At 44.3% G+C, this 18558-nt stretch overlaps 1 protein-coding gene across 3 annotated transcripts in view; it reads left to right on the top strand.

Annotated features, from left to right (window-relative positions):
• Positions 1 to 18558, top strand: part of ADAMTS9 (ADAM metallopeptidase with thrombospondin type 1 motif 9) — a 162584-nt gene that overhangs the window by 126569 nt on the left and 17457 nt on the right. For all 3 annotated transcript variants that reach the window (XM_070777120.1, XM_019984324.2, XM_019984325.2), the window contains 7 exons: positions 10059 to 10232; positions 12939 to 13133; positions 14706 to 14838; positions 15045 to 15139; positions 15253 to 15347; positions 15442 to 15575; positions 17374 to 17465. In XM_070777120.1, the coding sequence (XP_070633221.1) occupies positions 10059 to 10232; positions 12939 to 13133; positions 14706 to 14838; positions 15045 to 15139; positions 15253 to 15347; positions 15442 to 15575; positions 17374 to 17465 (918 nt within the window). The remainder of the gene's footprint in view (positions 1 to 10058; positions 10233 to 12938; positions 13134 to 14705; positions 14839 to 15044; positions 15140 to 15252; positions 15348 to 15441; positions 15576 to 17373; positions 17466 to 18558) is intronic.

The raw sequence follows: 18558 nt of genomic DNA on the forward strand, positions 1-18558 counted from the left end.
CGTAGGGAGGATCCTCTGTTTCCAGTGGAGAAGATTCAGTTGTAGACAAGGGAGGAAAAGATATTTTTAAAAGCAATACTTTATCTACTGACATTGGAATGAAACAGAAAGTACAAGGTGTAAAATGTTCAGAGATAGGAAGTTGAGACAGGAATTTCCCACCAGGAATAGTTTTTCAGGACAGGAGAGACAGTGCCTGGCACTCTGGTGAGTGCTTTATATTCAGTTCAGTTCAGTTCAGTTCAGTCGCTCAGTCATGTCTGACTCTTTGCGACCCACATGTTTATTTTTATTATGGTGTAAGATTGAGGTCCAGTTTTATTCTTTTGCATATGGTGCTTTGGATATTATGAACCTTTTAACCATATTAATTCCTCCAGCCTATGAGCACAGAATCTTTCCATGTATTTCTGCCCTCTTCAGTGTCTTTTATTAGTTTTCAATGTACAGATCTTTCACCTCCTTGGTTAAATTTATTCCTAGGTGTTTTATTCTGTTTTATTCCATTTTAAATGGGATTTGTTTTCCTACAACTGCATTTTTAATCCTTGTGGGGATTCAGCCTTCCAGCTCTGTTCTTCCCTCTCTCTCACCTTCCTGATTGATTATTTCCATTGTTTTCAGTCATCTCTTTTCTTTAGGAGTCTCACCCTCTCTGCTAAAAGAAAACAAATTTTTTTTTCTCATTTTCCTTTTCAAAGGAAACTCTAGGGTTTTTTTTTTTATTATTATTTTCTTTTCTTTCTTTTCTTTTTTTCACTTTTATCAGACAGTGGTAGAGAGGAATAGCTAGAGCAGTTATATTTCAAATTAATTGTACTTGAGCCACACAAGTTGCTGGGAACCCCAGAGGCTGTAGAATTCTTCAGATGTGGTTCATATCCTGGCACTGCCACACTTCAGACGCCTGGCTTAGAACAAGGATGCCTAATTTTCTGAGCTGTGAGTTTGCCATCTGTAAAATGGTAAAATGGTAACTATGCAAAGTCCCTCTGAGAAAACTATAAATAATCGAGTGGCTTGGGGATTGACAGGGTGAGACATGGAAGGGAGAAAAGATTTCTTCGTTTCTGCCTGTGTGTCACCACTCAACACTCTTTCTGATTCTTGCTTCAGACCTACCACTGCCTGCTCTCTCCCTCTCTGTCTTCATGTCCTGCCAAACTCCACCCTGTGTGACTGCTCCAAGGAGCACAGAGTAAGAGTGTTCAGAAATGAATCTAAGCTGACAGCTGACGCTGTAGCCAACTTTTGAAAACGCTGGAGTCAGTTGGGAAAATGCATGCTCCATTGACACTTCTTTCTGACTCCCACAGACTAGAAATCTTGCCAGACATGCACTGAGGAGATCCTCTTCTCTAATCATCCAAAACGTGCCTAGAAATTTACATCTTTGCATGTGCCATGCAGATTGATCTTTCTAAATCCTTCCTCAAATATTGCTTTCAAGTGCCATGTAAGAACAGAAGACCTACGAAGAAAGCCTGGCCTGTGGCTAAATTTAGAAGCTGATCATACGGAAGCAATGAGAAAAGCAGACTCTGATAGTTACCCTCCTGCCAACATGCTTCCCCATCAGCCTGAACCCAAAGTAAAGAGTTGGAGACTAGTGGACCTGGTTAGTGAGGCGGATTGGAGGCCCTCATATGACACTAAGCTGGCCAAAGTGAGTCTCAGGGCTGCTAGATGGTAGAGGGAGAAGTTCCATCAAAAGCCATAGTTTCTCATTAGCAGGGCATGCTGGTGGTCCTTTCCTAACATCCCCTTGGCCACAAGGCTTCAAGGGAATGCTGTGAGCAATTGGGCAACCACCTTCATAAGCCATGTCAGGAAAAGAGTGGCCTCTCATCCTACTTACCTGGGGCAGCCCTGGTGTAATTGTTAATTGCCCCTACTTCCATGGTCTAAAGTGTCCTTGTTAAACAGTCAACTGGGTGGTCACTTGATAGTCCACCCCCTTCATGCTCCCCTCAATCAACCTGCACCTTCATTCTGGTTCTCTCCTCCTCTGCACCCACTCACTCCGCTTCCATTTTACCTAATATGTGCAGACACATGTCTTAACTTCCCTCCCCTCATCAAGTGACACCTTGACCTAATGTCGGTGAGATGTCAGGGCACAGCCTTAGAGCCCAGTGAATCAGATGCTGGACACTTGCTACCCCCATCCCATCCCGTTATGGGAAGTTCTCTTCTTCTTAGCTGTTCTTGACAGCTAACTCAGAGCTGTTGTTTGCTTTCTACATGTGCAGTTTTTCATTTTGCTTCCCCCTTGGACACTATTAAAAACCCACCTGCTTGTTGGCAAGATGTACTTCATGCCAGGCATATAGCAAATGGCACCCTCTTCTTCATGAGAAATAATCCAAGTGTCCACCTTGAGAAGCATGAGTTCCACCTATGCACAATAGCGTGATCATCAGGAATGTCGTATACAGTCACACAGGTTGTACACTGTACAAGCCCAAGGCTGCCATTCCCATAGGCTACAATGTGAGGGGCATCGTCTATGATTATCTGGCACAGTGGCCCTAATACAAATGATAATAAAAGTAATACATCTCGTTGTTCATTAAGCTATGGACCAAGCACTGTATTGAGTATTTTTATATGGAGGACCTCATTTAACCTTTTCCATAACTCTCTGGTGTTGTAATTAAATTTTTATCCTCACTTAAAGATGAGGAAGCTGGAGGCTTAGCTAAGTTAATTCATCCAAGTTGGTAGTTACTAAGTAATAAGGCTGGGATTTGAAGCCCAGAAGCCTGACCTCAGGAATACATGCTCTGAATCGTTATAGTCTACCTCCTCCCGTGTTGACATGCACCCAAGGTGAATTCTTTTATTTTATTTTTGGCTTGGCCAGCCTCTTTCAGCATAGTTGGCATCAAAGTATTAGTAGAATTCTCTAGAGGGTGACTGCCCCACCCTCTTCTTAAAATGAAATTCTTGGTCCAGTTGGTTGATAATCAGACCTTAAGGCATGTGGTTGAGGGGAAGTCTTGATGAAGATGGAGCATGTCATTAGTCCCCTTTGTGTATTGAGAGGCCTGTTGACTATACTGGGGAAGGGGGATTAATGTTTATTCATGGTACCACAAGGATAGAGCCTGGACTTTCAGATATAGCACAAAATAATTGAAGAAGAGAAAAATGCTCTCTTCAGAAAACCACAGTGTTGTAAACAAGACCACCTGGGACTCTGGGAAATTGACATCAAATCTATGGGCTCCATTTACTTCATCTGCAAAATGGGTATTATATGTCAGACTTTGCTGAATCCGGGTCTTAGGTTAAATGAGGTTAAGGGAGGGATTCAGTGCAGTGCCTAGCATATTTTAGGCCTTTCGCAAATGTTACTCCTCATTGGTACATGAAGTCTTGATGGAGAGTTCAGATGATGACCATCGTTTCAGCAAAGACTGTGTATCACAGTGTTGGGCTTTTAAGATCACCTGCCAACTTTGGGCTAGTTATTTAGCTTTTCACTGCTCAGTTTTACTCACTTTTGAATTATTATGCTCTTGGGGCTGAGTTTAAGAAATTGACTTTTTAATTCTTTTGAAAATTACCATCATAACAAACTTATAATATTATAATCTATAAATTTATAGATTATCAAAAGCCCTATAAGTAAGCTAATGAATTTACTTATAGGGCTTTTGATTAAATATGAATTCTGAGTATGTGGGTTATACATCCCTTAGCTTTAAGGAGTAAATCTTCCAGGACTTACGAGTGCTCTTTTTTTTTTTACCTTTTCTTACCTTTACCCAGAATACTCTCCTTCCTCCCTAGTACCTCTGTAACACAATAAGGCCGACCTCCTCCTTTCCTTATTTGAGTGACCCTTGCTCATCCTTCAAGTCTCAGACAAGATGTCGTATCTTTTCAGAAGCCCTTGCTGATCATACCTCCCCTCGAATGACTGAGTCAGGTAGCCCTCCTGTCCACTCTCGTTGCACCTTGAAAATACTCTGCTTCAGTAGTTAGCGCTCTGAATCGTTTTTGCCCATCTTTGCTGTTGATATTGTCAGCTGTTTGAAGTCATAAAGCTTGTTCACCAGAGTTTTCCCCAGCTTTTAGCACAGTGGCATTGAAGACACTTTATGAATGAATGACTCCATGAATGAATGCAGTGAGAGAATAATAGGTAGAGGGAAGAAAGGAAGGAAGGAAAGAAGGAAGAGAAGGAAAGAGGAAGGAAGGAAGAGAGGGAGGGAGGGAGAGAGAAAGGAAGGAAGGAAGGAAGGAAGAAGAAAAGACTTTATAAAACAATACCTGGTAATTGGCTTCAACTCTAAAATCACAGCATTGTAACATGTCTTTTAGAATAGTCAAACAAGCTCTGTTTTTCCTGTAAGGACAGCTGTTTTACTTTCCTGTCACATTGCCATGGACAAGCTGTGCTCAGATCTGCCTGGCCTTTGTTGAGCTGCCCACCCCATGGCTGTTTGACCCAGTGCAGGGACTTGGACCACTCTAACGCATATTTGTATTCTAAAAACTTTTATTGATATCAGCTGTAAAATGATTCCCAAGTTCATCTTCTTAGCACAGAAAAATTAGTCATGAACTGCAGGTCCTTGGCCAGTTGGTTACAAAGATTTTATGAAGTTTACAGTAGGGAGTGATCAGGTTTTGATGTGTGAACAAGGGCCAAATACTAACTCTTTATTACTCATTCCTTCATTCATGTATTCAACAAATCTTTATAGAGTCTGCAAAGTGCCAGGCATTAGGCGTTACGGTTACAATAGAAAATGTGGAATTGCTATGGTAGGGATTGATTATCTAGTGAAAGAGACGGACAGAAGACAAGCAAACAGATATGTTCTATGAAATCACCAATTATGAAAAGTGCTGTGATGGAAAAAAAAAACAATACAGACAAGGTGCTGAGATAGAGAATGATAGGCTAGCCCTACCTTCTCTAGGGTGGTCAGGGGTAAACGCCAAGAGGCAGTGATTCTAGGTAGAAGAGAGAAGGAGGACAGAGCCCAGCGTGTCTGTGGACTTGTGATCAGTGATTTTTGATGTTCCTACTGGGACACACTGAAGGCTGAGGTGATGGACATCTGTGTTTGTTTGTTTGTTTTTAATCAATAAAGAATTTTAAAATTATGTACGTTTTTAGACATAATGCTATGACATAGTTAGTAGATTATAGTGCAAATATAATTTTTTGTGTGCCTTGGAAAACTAGGAAACCCATGTAACTCACTTTATTGTGATATTCCCTTTATTGTGATGATCTGGAACCAAACCCACTGTGTCTCTGAGGTGTGTTTGTATTGGTTGAATGAGTGAATGACTTTAAAGTTACAAAATGTATCCACACAGTTATTTCTGCCTTTTACCTTGGCACATATAATATTTTAGGACAAAGATGCCCAAACTCCACTTTTAAAATGAACCTGTTGTAATTTGAAGGTTGCTTTTCCTTTTTTGGATGTAAAGCAATGTTAGGATAAATTAATTTTTACTGTCTGTTCCTTTTAGCCAAAGACTCTGTTTAGCACAAGCAGAACACCATACTGTCAAATTCTTCACTTGTTCTTTTGCTTGCTTTCCCACACACTATTTAACAATGACAGCCTGACCCTAGTAAGAACACAACACATTCTTTCCTCCATGGAGAAAATCAGCAACCATACAGGTTGAGCAGATAAATATGAAGAATGATTTTCTTTCCTCCATGGTTAGAGCACCTAAGCAAAAAAAGTAAAGCAACTCGATTCCAGTCTTTTAGGAAAGACAATTTCTACTCATTGCATTAAATGATCCTTTTTAGACATCACCCTGTGGTCAGCCAAACTAGCTAAATAAAATAGTTCCTTAAAAGTTTATTTTATATCTTCCTCACCCTCAAATTTAAAATGTTATTTCCTCCCTGTGAGTTTCAACACATTTATAGTTACATGTAGCCCATGGAACAAGGAGCAAACTACCCAAGTTAACCCAGGGCTGTGATAGTTGCTTACTGAATCACAGATATGCTGAATTTCAGAGAGGCTGGTAGTGTGTCTTATATACTTTGTATAGAATTTTCTAAAAGCTATAAAGAAATTGGAGGAAAATCTTCTGAAAATTAAAATAAGCTTAGTTGAGCTTTTCCATCTGTTTTCCAGAATATTCTAGGTCATATTCCAGGACAGAGGTAAGAGTCATAAATCTTACATGGGTGGAATGGGTGATATTACTGAAAGCTAATAAAATCCTATAGTATGGGCTGGATTGCTTTCTGATTACCCAGCCCCTATACTCTGGTTAGGATTTAAAACCCCAGGAGAACGCCTATGCTAAGTGATTTTCAGAGCCACTGTTGACTCATTCCAAACCACTGGGCAAGTCACTTATTTACTTACTTTAGTTATTCTAAAAGTTATATTCAAAATAAGGTTTCCCAATGCCCTTTGCCACCATTGGCAAAGTAGTTTTTATGGTAGTTAAGCATTACTTAAGACCAAGGGAGAAACATCTAACAAGCAGAAAAGTAACCCTTGCTTTTCTGCTCTAAACTGTTACTTATTGATACAGCTTAAAGTCCTATGGATTAGTGAAAATGAAAGAGAACACTGGAAGGTTTAGTCCAGGTTGACTGCTCAGTAATCATGTTCTTCTCTGCGCTACCTAAGTCCTGATTTCTCAGGAATTACCTTTTCTGTGGGGAGTTAAGTATGTCTTCTGCACAGATCTACACATCACAAATTAGCCAGTTTTGTTTTGTGACATTCAATGGCTCATTTAGCTTTTTTTAATGAAGTAACAGAAACATTACTACTTCACAATGGTTCTCAGTATCCTTCGGGAGAAGAGAAATCCCCAAAACTGCAGAGTCAGAGCTGAGCTGCATCAGGCACAGCTAGTCTCCTGCACTGGGAGGAAAGGATTTACTCCTCTGTGCTCATCTCACACTGTTTTCTATTCAGATTTGTGCCCCAGAAAAATTATGAATGATTCCATAACCCTAGATGTTGAGTTTGAAGCAACAGAAATTTTAAATTAAATTTGCAAATATTTGATAAGGAGCTATCAAGATACAGCCACATACATACCCCCTCTACTTTTTGAAAGAACAAAGCAGCTCACAAAAGACATGGATATACCAGGTGACCCAGCATTTCTAACTCCTAAGGATACACCCAAAGGAATTGAAGTCAGGTGTTCAAATTTGCATACAAATGTTAATAGCAGCACTCTTCATAATAGCCAAAAGACTGAGACAACCCAAATGTCCATTAACATTTGAATAAACAAAAGGTGGTATATCCATACAATGGACTATTCAGCCATAAAAAGGAATGAAATACTGATCCATGCTCAATATGGCAAGACCTTGAAAGTATTCTGCTAATTGAAAGAAGCCAGACAAAAACAGGCCACATATTGGATGATTCCATTTCTATGAAATACCCAGAACAGGCAAATCCATGAAGACAGAAAGTAGCTTGGTAGTTGCAACAATATGAGAGAAAGAGGGAATGAGGAGTGATTGCTTAATGGGTGTAGGGTTCCCTTTTGGGGTGACATGATTTCACAACATGGCCAGTGATTACATGCCACTGAATTGTATACTTTCAAATGGTTAAAATGGTGAATGGATTATGTCTATTTTCCTAACCAAAAAAAAAAAAAAAGAAAGAAGGAAGGAAGGAGAAAGGAAGGAAGAAATGAAGAAAGAAAGAAAAAGAAAAGCAAGGCAAGGGGTATATGAGGTAAGACATCTCTGGGTCAAGCTGAATTCCATACTCAAATGCCTTTGGGATAAGGCAGGTCATAAAAGCAAAGGAGACTTGTCAGAGACAAAAGAAAAATGGGATCTGTGACGCTCTCTAGACTAAAAGGAAAAAGTTTAAAATATATTATGTGAACAACAATGATAGTTCACAGTAGTCGGATAAGGCCCTAAGACAACAGAGTTTATAATCCCTGGTTAAAGGAAACCTAAGCTGTCCTTGACACAGGTTGGTTACAGTACCTTTCCTATGTAATCTAGAGTCTTGAAATGTTGAGTAACACAGATGCTTTAGATAGGACAGGCTTTGGAAGACCTTTAACAGCACAGATAACTAAGGTGAAACTTCTACAGTGGGGTTTGCTCTTGGTCAAAGTAAAATGAGATAAGTAATTTGTGGTCAGCACAAAGATCATTCTAGATTGAAACATACCACTTGCTCTATGTTCTCCACATGGTTTATGGGAATAAAAAACATCTATCCTGTTTACTTCACAAAGAGATGGATAGCCTGAGATCTTTAGGCGGCTAAATCCTAGTTTATTCATCTGAAAAATGGAAATTATAGTAGTGGCTCAATCTTGATCCCTAGCTGTCTACTTCTTTAATGTCCGTCTTTGCTACTAAAACACAGCTCATCTCTGTGCTCTTTGTTTCCATTACCATTCATCCAGACCCATCATAGGGCCAGACACTTCTTAGGAACTTGGTGGATACTGGCCAGATGATCCAGGGATGACACCAATTCAGTCTGGAGAAGAAAAGCTATCCTCAGGTGCCTGAGGGTGGTTATTTGTAGGAAACAAAACTTGTCCTTTATGCTCCCTTGGAATTAACCACTAGGACAAGAGGTTGGAGTCAGCAAAGAGATAGGCTTAGTTCTGTGTTATGAAATGGACCACCTGAACAGGGAATAACTTCCCTGACTCTAGAGGTATTTCAACATCAATATCTAGAGGCCATATGTTTTAAAGAGATTTAGTGTTTGAGTGTGGAGAAGGCAATGGCACCCCACTCCAGTACTCTTGCCTGGAAAATCCCATGGATGGAGGAGCCTGGTGGGCTGCAGTCCATGGGGTTGCTAAGAGTTGGACACGACTGAGCGACTTCACTTTCACTTTTCACTTTCATGCATTGGAGAAGGAAATGGGAACCCACTCCAGTGTTCTTGCCTGGAGAATCCCAGGGACGGGAGAGCCTGGCGGGCTGCAGTCTATGGGGTCGCACAGTGTCGGACACGACTGAAGCAACTTAGCAGCAGCAGCAGCAGCAGCAGTGTTTGAGTGAGTGAAGTAAGGTTCATTCCAAATCCAATTTTCATTCATTCACGCTTTCATTGCTTCATCCTGACAGTCACTTATTGAATGCTGATCATTATGGCAGAAACAGTATTGTTGTTACCAAGTTCAAGCTCATGCTGCTTGCCACATGACGTATCAGTAAATCGAGGGATGAGGTATTGGGGCAAGGAATGGCAATTTTCTGACTTTATTCAGAAAGCCAGTGGACCAAGAAGATGGTGGACTAGTGTCCCAAAGAACCATCTTAACCAGAGCTAGACTTACTGGTTGTTGCAGACTTCTTGATACCAGAATTCTTTGTTCTCAGAGCTGTCCAAGTAGGCCTGGTCACAAGGTTCCCATAAACCTCCAATAGGACCATTGTTATTTTCTTTTTGGCAACTTTTTATCCTTGTATGAATGAATACTTTAAAGGTCAGAGCTTTGAGAATGGGCTATAACATACATTACAGGCAACATTCTTTTATAAAAGGTGCAGAGGCAGATGGCTAAGTACAGGCTGCTGCTGCTGCTAAGTCGCTTCAGTCGTGTCTGACTCTGTGCAACCCCATAGACGGCAGCCCACCAGGCTCCCCCGTCCCTGGGATTCTCCAGGCAAGAACACTGGAGTGGGCTGCCATTTCCTTCTTCAATGCATGAAAGTGAAAAGTGAAAGTGAAGTCGCTCAGTCGTGTCCGACCCTTAGCGACCCCATGGACTGCAGCCTACCAGGCTCCTCCATCCATGGGATTTTCCAGGCAAGAGTACTGGAGTGGGGTGCCATTGCCTTCTCCTAAGTACAGGCAACAGGGCACAAGAGTTAGAGCCAAAGGATTAGACCCCATATGGAGTCACGTGTGTTCTTTTCAGTTACATTGTTAAGTTACGAGGGTAAAATAATGAGTTCTCTGATAATACACTCAGCTATCTCCCAATCTTAAAGAGTATATAGAAAGGAAAATAAATTATCACAATAACAAGACATGAGAAATCATCTGTTATTCTTCCACATCACCACCTGTTTTGTCTGTCTATAACAGTGCACCAAGACTTGTGGTGAAGGCTCCAGGTACCGGAAGGTGGTATGTGTGGATGAGGACAGAGGTGGTGAGGTTCACGGCGTGCACTGTGGCATGAGCTCACGGCCTGTGGACCGCGAGAGCTGTAGTCTGCAGCCCTGCGAGTATGTCTGGATCACAGGAGAATGGTCAGAGGTATGGTCTTGGGGGTTCTGGAACTGCCTTCAGGCAGCGATGGCCTAGGGGTGGCAGACTGATGAGGGCAAGAATGGGGGAGACGCACATCCACCTGCTGGTTCTTTCCCTGAGAACTGGAAGCCCTCAGACAAGTCCCTCAGCCTTCCTGGGCTGGAGTCCTACATATGCAAATGGAGAGGTGCATGAGACGGTGTCCAGGCTCCCCTCAACTCTAAAATCATGTGAGTCACCCTGATGTCCTGTTATTATCATTAGGAAGGAATTCTTAGAGGATGGCTTTAGGTGCCTGAAGAAGGTTAAGTATAAGAAAATATCTTAGGGGATTTTCCTGGCAGTCCCATGGTTAAGACTCTGTACAATGCAACAGGTATGAGTTTGATCCCTCGTCGGGGAACTAAGATCCCCCATGCTGCAGGGCACAGCCAAAAAAAAAGAAAATATCTTAGCATGAGGGAGGCAATAAGAAATGGTGGGGACTGTGACAAACTAGCACATGGTGTATAAAAGGAACAGGTTCTCTTCCCCTCCAGTGAAGGCCATGCAGAAATGTGGGTCCTGTGTTAGCAGAGGTGATCTTTCAGTCAATCGTAGGATGTTCCCCACCTTATTCCTCTCTCCAACCCCCAGAGATGAGAGCCTCTTACACATCAGAACTCTGGTGTGCAAAGGATAAAGGAAGCCAGAGGCACTCAACATTTTCAGGATGCTCTTAACAGCTACTGAAGGGTGTGTGTTTTTTTCAGAGCTGTGGAGGCCTCTGGATAGAACTTGACCGTTTGTGGAGCTCCCTTCCATTGCTATAAAAGACTACCTCCCAGCTCATTCCCCACATAAATGGGGATTCCTATTGCTCCTGTTTGGTAGGGGAAAAGGGTCTTAGCACCTGCCATCTCAGACGTTCAGCCTTTAATGCAGACTGAGGTCAAGGCGTGTATTTTAGGTACTCTAAAATACCCACAGCTTGGACGGACACCATTTGTAAGCCATCTGCCCACTCATGACATACCTCAGACGAGCCCTGCATTCTGCTGGCCTGGTATCAGCTGCATCTTTGGGCATTTGAACAGCAGCAGCCAAAGAAGGAAGAAGTGGATAACAGAGTGTTTCCAAGTCTCAAGCCAGCTGGAAGGGAAGGCACGAGGATGTTCTGTGTGCCTGTGGCTGGGCTGGCTCCCTCCTCTGTCTGAAACCCTGTCAAGGGGAGCCTTCCCCCTGGAAATGCTACAGGAGCAGCCAGCCATGTGGCTTAATGTGATAACTCAGGAGACAGCAGGAAAAAGAGACACTGGTTTTAATAGCAAGTGAGAACTGATGGAAGCTATGGTTGTTGTCGTTGTTTAGTAGCTAAGTTGTGTCCGACTCTTTGCAACCCCATGGACTGTAGCCTGCAAGGCTCCTCTGTCCATCGATCGGATTTTCCAGGCAGAGGATACTGGAATGGGTTGCCATTCTCTACTCCATAGGATTTTCCCTGACCAGGGATCAAACCTGCATGTCCTGCATTGGCAGGCAGATTCTTTACGACTGAGCCAAGAAGCTATGATCCCTCACCCCGAGAAAAGCAAAACACACCGCATGCTGCATACAATTTCCAGGGTTCATCTGGCCCCTTCTTTGACCTTGGGAATCCTGAAACCCTAATTTTGTGTAACTTTTTTACAGCGAGTGGCCAATTATTTGATGACTTTTCCTAAAAGTATCATCAAAACTAAATTTGTTGGTTGATTTCCGTTCTCTTTTTAAAATACCTGCAGAGGATTCATTTTGATATTTGGCAAAACTAATACAATTATGTAAAGTTTAAAAATAAAATAAAATTGGAAGAAAAAAAAAAAAAAAAATAAAATAGTATATTATATAAATTATGTAGCTGAGGAAGTTGAACACAATCTAGAAATCTTACCAATAACCAATTAGATGTCCCATCATCAAAAGGAGCTGGGACACCTATGAAAAACTTCTTTTTTCTCCTTTTCTGGATTGTCTGGGTATTTTTAAGTGCCATATAATTATGGCAAAAGGCGTAAATGACTGCATGATTTAGAGAGAGAGTGAAAGAGAAGCAGAAAGGTAATGTTTAAGTCAAGATACTGGATTGGCCAAAAAAGTTTGTTTGGACTACAACCCTGAACGAACTTTTTGGCCAACCCAATACATAGCCAGGGAGACAGGAGACAGGAGGGGTTGAGCAGAGGGCAGATGGGCCAGCAGACCATCGAGTAGGGAAGGATATTGTCCCACAGTCCTCTTTCGGCAAAGAGCCTGGATTTTACACAGAGGGCATCTCCAGCTCTCTCTGCATCTCACCGGGTCACTTCTCTGACACAGTCATGGTAGGTTCAGAAAAGTGTGATTTTTCCACCCTTGTAGAGCTGTGGATGCTGTAAGTGGACCCAAAGACAGCCGGAGTGCCTCCCCCACCTGCTTCTCACCTTGAAAATCCAGAGCAGGGGCTTGAGGTGCCCCCGATGGGGGACTGTTTGGGGGCGCATATGCAGTAGCAGCATGGATCCTGGAAGGCTCCTGTAGGGCTTGCACATCCCCTGAGTGCTGTGGGCTGCTGCTTGTAGTGCGTAAGAAGCTAATAAAGAGAGCTCTCCGCGCCGTTGTCCCAGGGTCAGCGTTCGATGTGGAGGTCAGGGGCCTATTGTGGCTGCCCCCAGGCCCTGCTCCAACCTCTGCTCTCTACCCGCCTCTTCCCAGTGCTCAGTGACCTGTGGAAAGGGCTACAAACAAAGGCTGGTCTCCTGTAGCGAGATTTACACCGGGAAGGAGAATTATGAGTACAGCTACCAAACCACCATCAACTGCCCAGGCATGCAGCCGCCCAGTGTCCAGCCCTGCTTCCTGCGAGAGTGCCCTGTGTCGGCCACCTGGAGAGTGGGCAACTGGGGGAGTGTAAGTAGCCAACTGGGTGGTCATGGTGGCAAGCTGCTGGATCTCAGATCCTGACTCAAACATACCTTACCTGAGCTGTCCTAAGTGACTGCCTCCCAGGAGAGCCCTGGGAGAGAAACAGGACTTAGCATCGTGAAATGGGCTGATAGGGAAAGAAAGCTTCTCTGATTGTTGGGTCTGGTGCTTAAAGCAGGGGCCGGGGGGTGGGGGTGGCTAGCCCTGAAGCCATACAGCCTCCATCTGATTCTTCGTTCTGCCACTTCCCAGTTGAACAGCCTTGGTGGTGGTGGTTCAGTCACTCAGTTGTGTCTGACTCTTTACAACCCCGTGGACTGCAGCATGCCAGGTTTCCCTGACCTTCACCATCTCTCAGAGCTTGCTCAAATTCAGTCCATTGAGTCAGTGGTGCAATCCAACTATCTCATCCTCTGTCATCCCCATCTCCTCCTGCCTTTGATCTTTCCCAGCATTGGGGTCTTTTTCAATGAGTCGGTTCTTTGCATCAGGTGGCCAAAGTATTAGAGCTTCAGCTTCAGCATCAGTCCTTCCAGTGAATATTCAGGACTGATTTCTTTAGGATTGACTTGTTTGATCTTTGGACAAGGTGCCAAAAGTTCATGTCTGTTTCCTCCCCTGCAGAATGGGTTATGAAGATGAAATGAATATTCATGCATAAAAACCACTTGGGTTATGACACCTTTTTAAGTTCCACATGTTTGACCACAATTTAAAATTAAAAAGCACCCAGAATTCTTGTCTTTCCCCTAATAAGGGTTATAGAAGTGTTCACTGTTGTAGCTTCTGTTGCTAAGAAGCCTGTTTGTCCCTCTGGATCAGGAATTCTTGGTTGAGTTAGGATTACAACAGGTAAGAATATTTGAAATTGAAACTGCCATAGAAAATTGCCCCAGCCTCCTGGCTGCTGACTATGAGACTTTCACTGATGTGAAGTGATGATCAGGCAGAAGTTTGGGACCAGTTGAAAGTCATTAAGGTTTCAATCTTGGATCCACCATGACCTTAAACAAATTTCCTCACATTTGAGCCCCAATTTTCCCTCTGTAAAAATAGAATAAAATCCCATGGATGGAGGAGCCTGGTAGGCTGCAGTCCATGGGGTCACCAAGAGTTGGATGCTTAACTGAGCGACTTCACTTTCACTTTTTACTTCCATGCATTGGAGAGGGAAATGGCAACCCATTCCAGTGTTCTTGCCTGGAGAATCCCAGGGATGGCGGAACCTGGTGGGCTGCCGTCTATGGGGTCGCACAGAGTCGGACACGACTGAAGCGACTTAGCAGCAGCAGCAGTACTATCTCATAGGGTGATTGCAAGGCTTAGATGAGAAAATTATTAACTTCTCATATGCTTGAATACCTATGTAGGTACATAAGTACATATGTACAGGCATGTATGTATAGAACTCAGCACAAAGACTGGCCCATAGGAAGTGCTGTCCAAGTATTGGGTATTTGTTTTCAGCAGCAAACCTCTAAGCTCTGAGCTCCATGCTTCGGGAAGCCCAGTCCCCCAGGTTCCACAGACCCATCACTGACCCTGCTCTGCTTACAGTGCTCCGTGTCTTGTGGCGTGGGAGTGATGCATAGGTCTGTGCAGTGTCTCACCAACGATGACCAGCCCAGCCACTTATGCCCTGCTGACCTGAAGCCGGAAGAAAGAAAAACCTGCCACAATATCTATAACTGTAAGTCAGCAAACCAAAGCCACCTTTCTGGATCTTGAAGAGCAGGTCTTGTTGTTGATGCGCTTGCCTGCCCTTTTCTGGAATAGAGAATTTATTTTTGAGACATTGGCTCCCACACTGACCAATGTGCACATGAATGATGTAACCAGTCCCGTTGGCAGCCACTGCAGACTCACAGCTCATGCTCATGGATCTGTGTATTCTAGGCGAGTTGCCCCAGAACTGCAAGGAAGTGAAAAGGCTGAAGGGTGCCGGTGAAGATGGGGAATACTTCCTGATCGTCACAGGAAAGCTCCTGAAGGTACTCGTCCGAGCTCAGTCATTATCCCTGCACTGCTTTCAGAGCCGGCAGCCCTGCTGTCTCGGTCCCATTTCCGAGCCTCCCCGGCAGGTTTTGTCTGGTCTGTCTTTCAGGTCTTCTGTGCAGGGATGCACTCTGACCACCCCAAGGAGTACGTGACACTGGTCCACGGCGACTCTGAGAATTTCTCTGAGGTTTACGGGCACAGGTAGGAGAGCTCCAAACTCAGAAGAGCCCGGACCACCTGGAGATCCCTAGAAACGCCTCCCCATCCTCACCAGAACGTTCTCTCTGTCTTATAGGTTGCACAACCCAACCGAATGCCCCTACAATGGGAGCCGACATGATGACTGTCAGTGTCGGAAGGACTACACAGCAGCTGGGTTCTCCAGCTTCCAGAAGGTCAGAATAGATCTGACCACCATGCAGATCATCAGTAAGTCCCATAGCAGATTCTGGGGCATGTGTCCGTGGGTCTTTCCATTCAGGCCCTGACACATCCTGCTCAGGGGTTGGGCTGAGGCCCAGAGGGTACGAAAATGAACTTACGATCCAGGGATGACAACCCTGGTCTAAGCTGCCTGAAGGTGGGCTTTGCTCCACCTTTGATCACTGTGGTCCCCCCAGTGCCTGGAAAGGGCTGAGCAGTGGGCAGTGCTCCATCAGATTAGTGACAAATGAACAGAGGAGACAGAGGCACATTAAAGGGGTGCCATCATAGTGGGGAAGTCAGGGCAGCGTCTCCCAAAACATGACATCGTAGTTGAGACCTTAAGGCCAAGTGGGAGTGAGCCAAGTATTGAGTTAGGCAGAGCAAGCGTGGGAGCAGAAATTCTGAAGGACGAAGTTTTAAGGGAGCAGATGCAGACTCTGAAGCTATGAAATTTATGTAGCAGCATTCACCCCACCCCGGGTTCCCACCAGCAGTGTATACACACGGGCACATGCGCACACACATGCACACGTGCGCGCACACACACACACACACACACAAGCATAAAACTAATTTGCTCTGATGGCCGATTTACAGAAGAAAAATGGAGGACAGAATTACCTATTTTTTAAACTAGCCTGCCTGTGGGCTGATTTCATACTCTGGCCGACACTGCATTTTTGTTAGGGACATTAATCATAGGAGTGGTTAAAGACAGCTCAAATATCCCAACCTGTTCCCTCGAATGGAGGGAAAACAGAAATAATGAATAATTAAGTTTTTTTCATTAACATTGTTCCTGTAATCTTGCCTTGCTTTCCTTTGGAGGTAGATTACACTTGATTTGTACCAAGATATTTTTAATTGCCTTCAGCTAGACTGATGAGGGCTAAGGGCAGAGTCTGCAGTTTCCCACTTAAATACTGCCCCAGCTGAGACCCAGAGCTTCCTGGTGCTGAAGCTGGAAAAGGCAGGATGGGGGACTCAGATTTCCCTCCCACAAAACTGCAGAAAAGATTGAGGCCTTCTCTTGCTATTCCCAAAAGACAAAGCAGAAAGGTTTAAAAAGCTGCCTCCGGTCTCCAGTCCCCACCAGATTTTGCAGGATTCTCAGTCTGTCTCCTCCCAAGCTGCCTTCCCCATTCTCCCAGCTGTTCTCAGGACCTACACGAGGGTTAAAAACATGAGCATTGTTTTTATTGGCTTTTTTAAAAACTACAAGTTAGCCCCAAACTTGAGAAACTGCCATTAATATTTTCAAGATGTGGGTTCTAATTGCTCCACATTTTGGCAACTAGACTGCCTGGGCCACAGGAGGACAGCTGAGCCTCGGGGAGGAACTGCTAAGTAGCTGGAAATGCTTGGTTGGCTGATTTCCCCAGTCCTGCAGCCTCCAAGGCGGCCGCCGTCTACAGGAGGTTCACAATCATCCAATTACACTGCATTTAAGCGACGTGATTCACACAGTTATTTGTATAGGAATCGAGTCCAGAGTCATCTGAAACCCCTTTTTTTGGCTTCCATACTGTGAGGAGACAGACAGTGCTGGTAAAACCCAGGGAAGGAAGGTCTCGGAACCACAAATACAGTGACTGGGGGAGTGGGGAGCAGAGCAAGTGTACATCTGGATCCATTTGCTCACTAATCATATTTTGGATTGTTTTTTTTAATTTCCCATACCCTCTTGTGACTTCTCTAACTCTTCTTCTTCCCTTCTGTCTCCTTGTTAATATCCTGTCCAAACTCTTTCTCCTGCTCTCACCTTTCCCCTCCCTTCAACCCTTTCTCCAAAACCCCACAGCCACTGACTTACAATTTGCCAGGACCAATGAAGGACATCCCGTCCCCTTTGCCACTGCTGGGGACTGCTACAGTGCCGCCAAGTGCCCACAGGTACGTGCCAGGGACACCAACCCACCGCCCCCAGGGACCCACACCCCTCCCTGGCCACCCCGCCCCCACCCTGGGCTGCATCTGTTTCTGCAGATGTAATCATAATGGCAGCTCTAGCTGCAAGGCAGTTTGGCCACCTGTATCCAGGCCTCACAGATGCTCCAGCCTCTCAGCTCCTAGGGGTGCTTTCTAAGGAAGTGGTCACGGCCACGAGCCAGACTTCTGCATTCAGCAGAATGCATCAGTGATCATGGTAAAAACTTAGAAACAAATCAGGTATCAGATGGCAAGCTTTGGTTAAACAAATGATGATGTTGGTAAATGTTTAATGATTGGCTCTCCAAGGGATGGAGGCAGGGGGAAGCAATGGTTTGTAGCATTTGCCCCTTTCTGGGGTGTCCGTTTTCTCCCTGACTGGTTTCAGGTCGTCAGTGTCCTATCACAAATAGGAGAGTTAGGGAGAGATGCACACGGTTGTTTCTCAAAAGGCAGTACAAGCAGATGCCAACACTCTGCTGTCAGACGTTAAAAATTCTGAATATTGCATGACACAGAAAACCTGTCAGTCCAGTTTCCACTGCATAAGTGTGCAGCGTCTGGACCAAGAAGTGCTAAGCTGTCTCCTGGATTCTGTCTCCAGCAGAGCTGCTCAGTGGCCGTCTTACCCATTCGCCAGTCGTGCAGGGTTTTGCCTCCTTAGAGGTGTGGCTTGTTCATTTGACTTGCCTTTTGTAACAGGCTGTTATAATCATCCTTGGCTCACTTTGCCAAGTAGGCATCAGTCTTTGCCAGAGGCTTCTGCAAGGAGAGGACAGGACACACGTAATGAATTAGGTGATTCTGGACAGAAGATCCTGGCCCCAGTTTTTTCCGCTGGTTTACATGAGGTCTTTATAAAGCTGTTGTCAAACTCCATGTTGGAAATCTTTGTGTTGCTGTGAGCCTTCACAGGTTCTAGGAATTGGGATTGGGAGATGCTCAGAGTGCCAGCCACTGCCTCCCCAGGATGCATTTACACACAACCAGAGACCATCCAAAGACAAACACATCTGAATTTTCTTTTAACGACGTGTTTTCTCAGCCCCAAGCTTTA

Source organism: Bos indicus, chromosome 22 (genome assembly GCF_029378745.1).
Source record: "Bos indicus isolate NIAB-ARS_2022 breed Sahiwal x Tharparkar chromosome 22, NIAB-ARS_B.indTharparkar_mat_pri_1.0, whole genome shotgun sequence".
In the NCBI taxonomy this organism is placed as follows: domain Eukaryota; kingdom Metazoa; phylum Chordata; class Mammalia; order Artiodactyla; family Bovidae; genus Bos; species Bos indicus.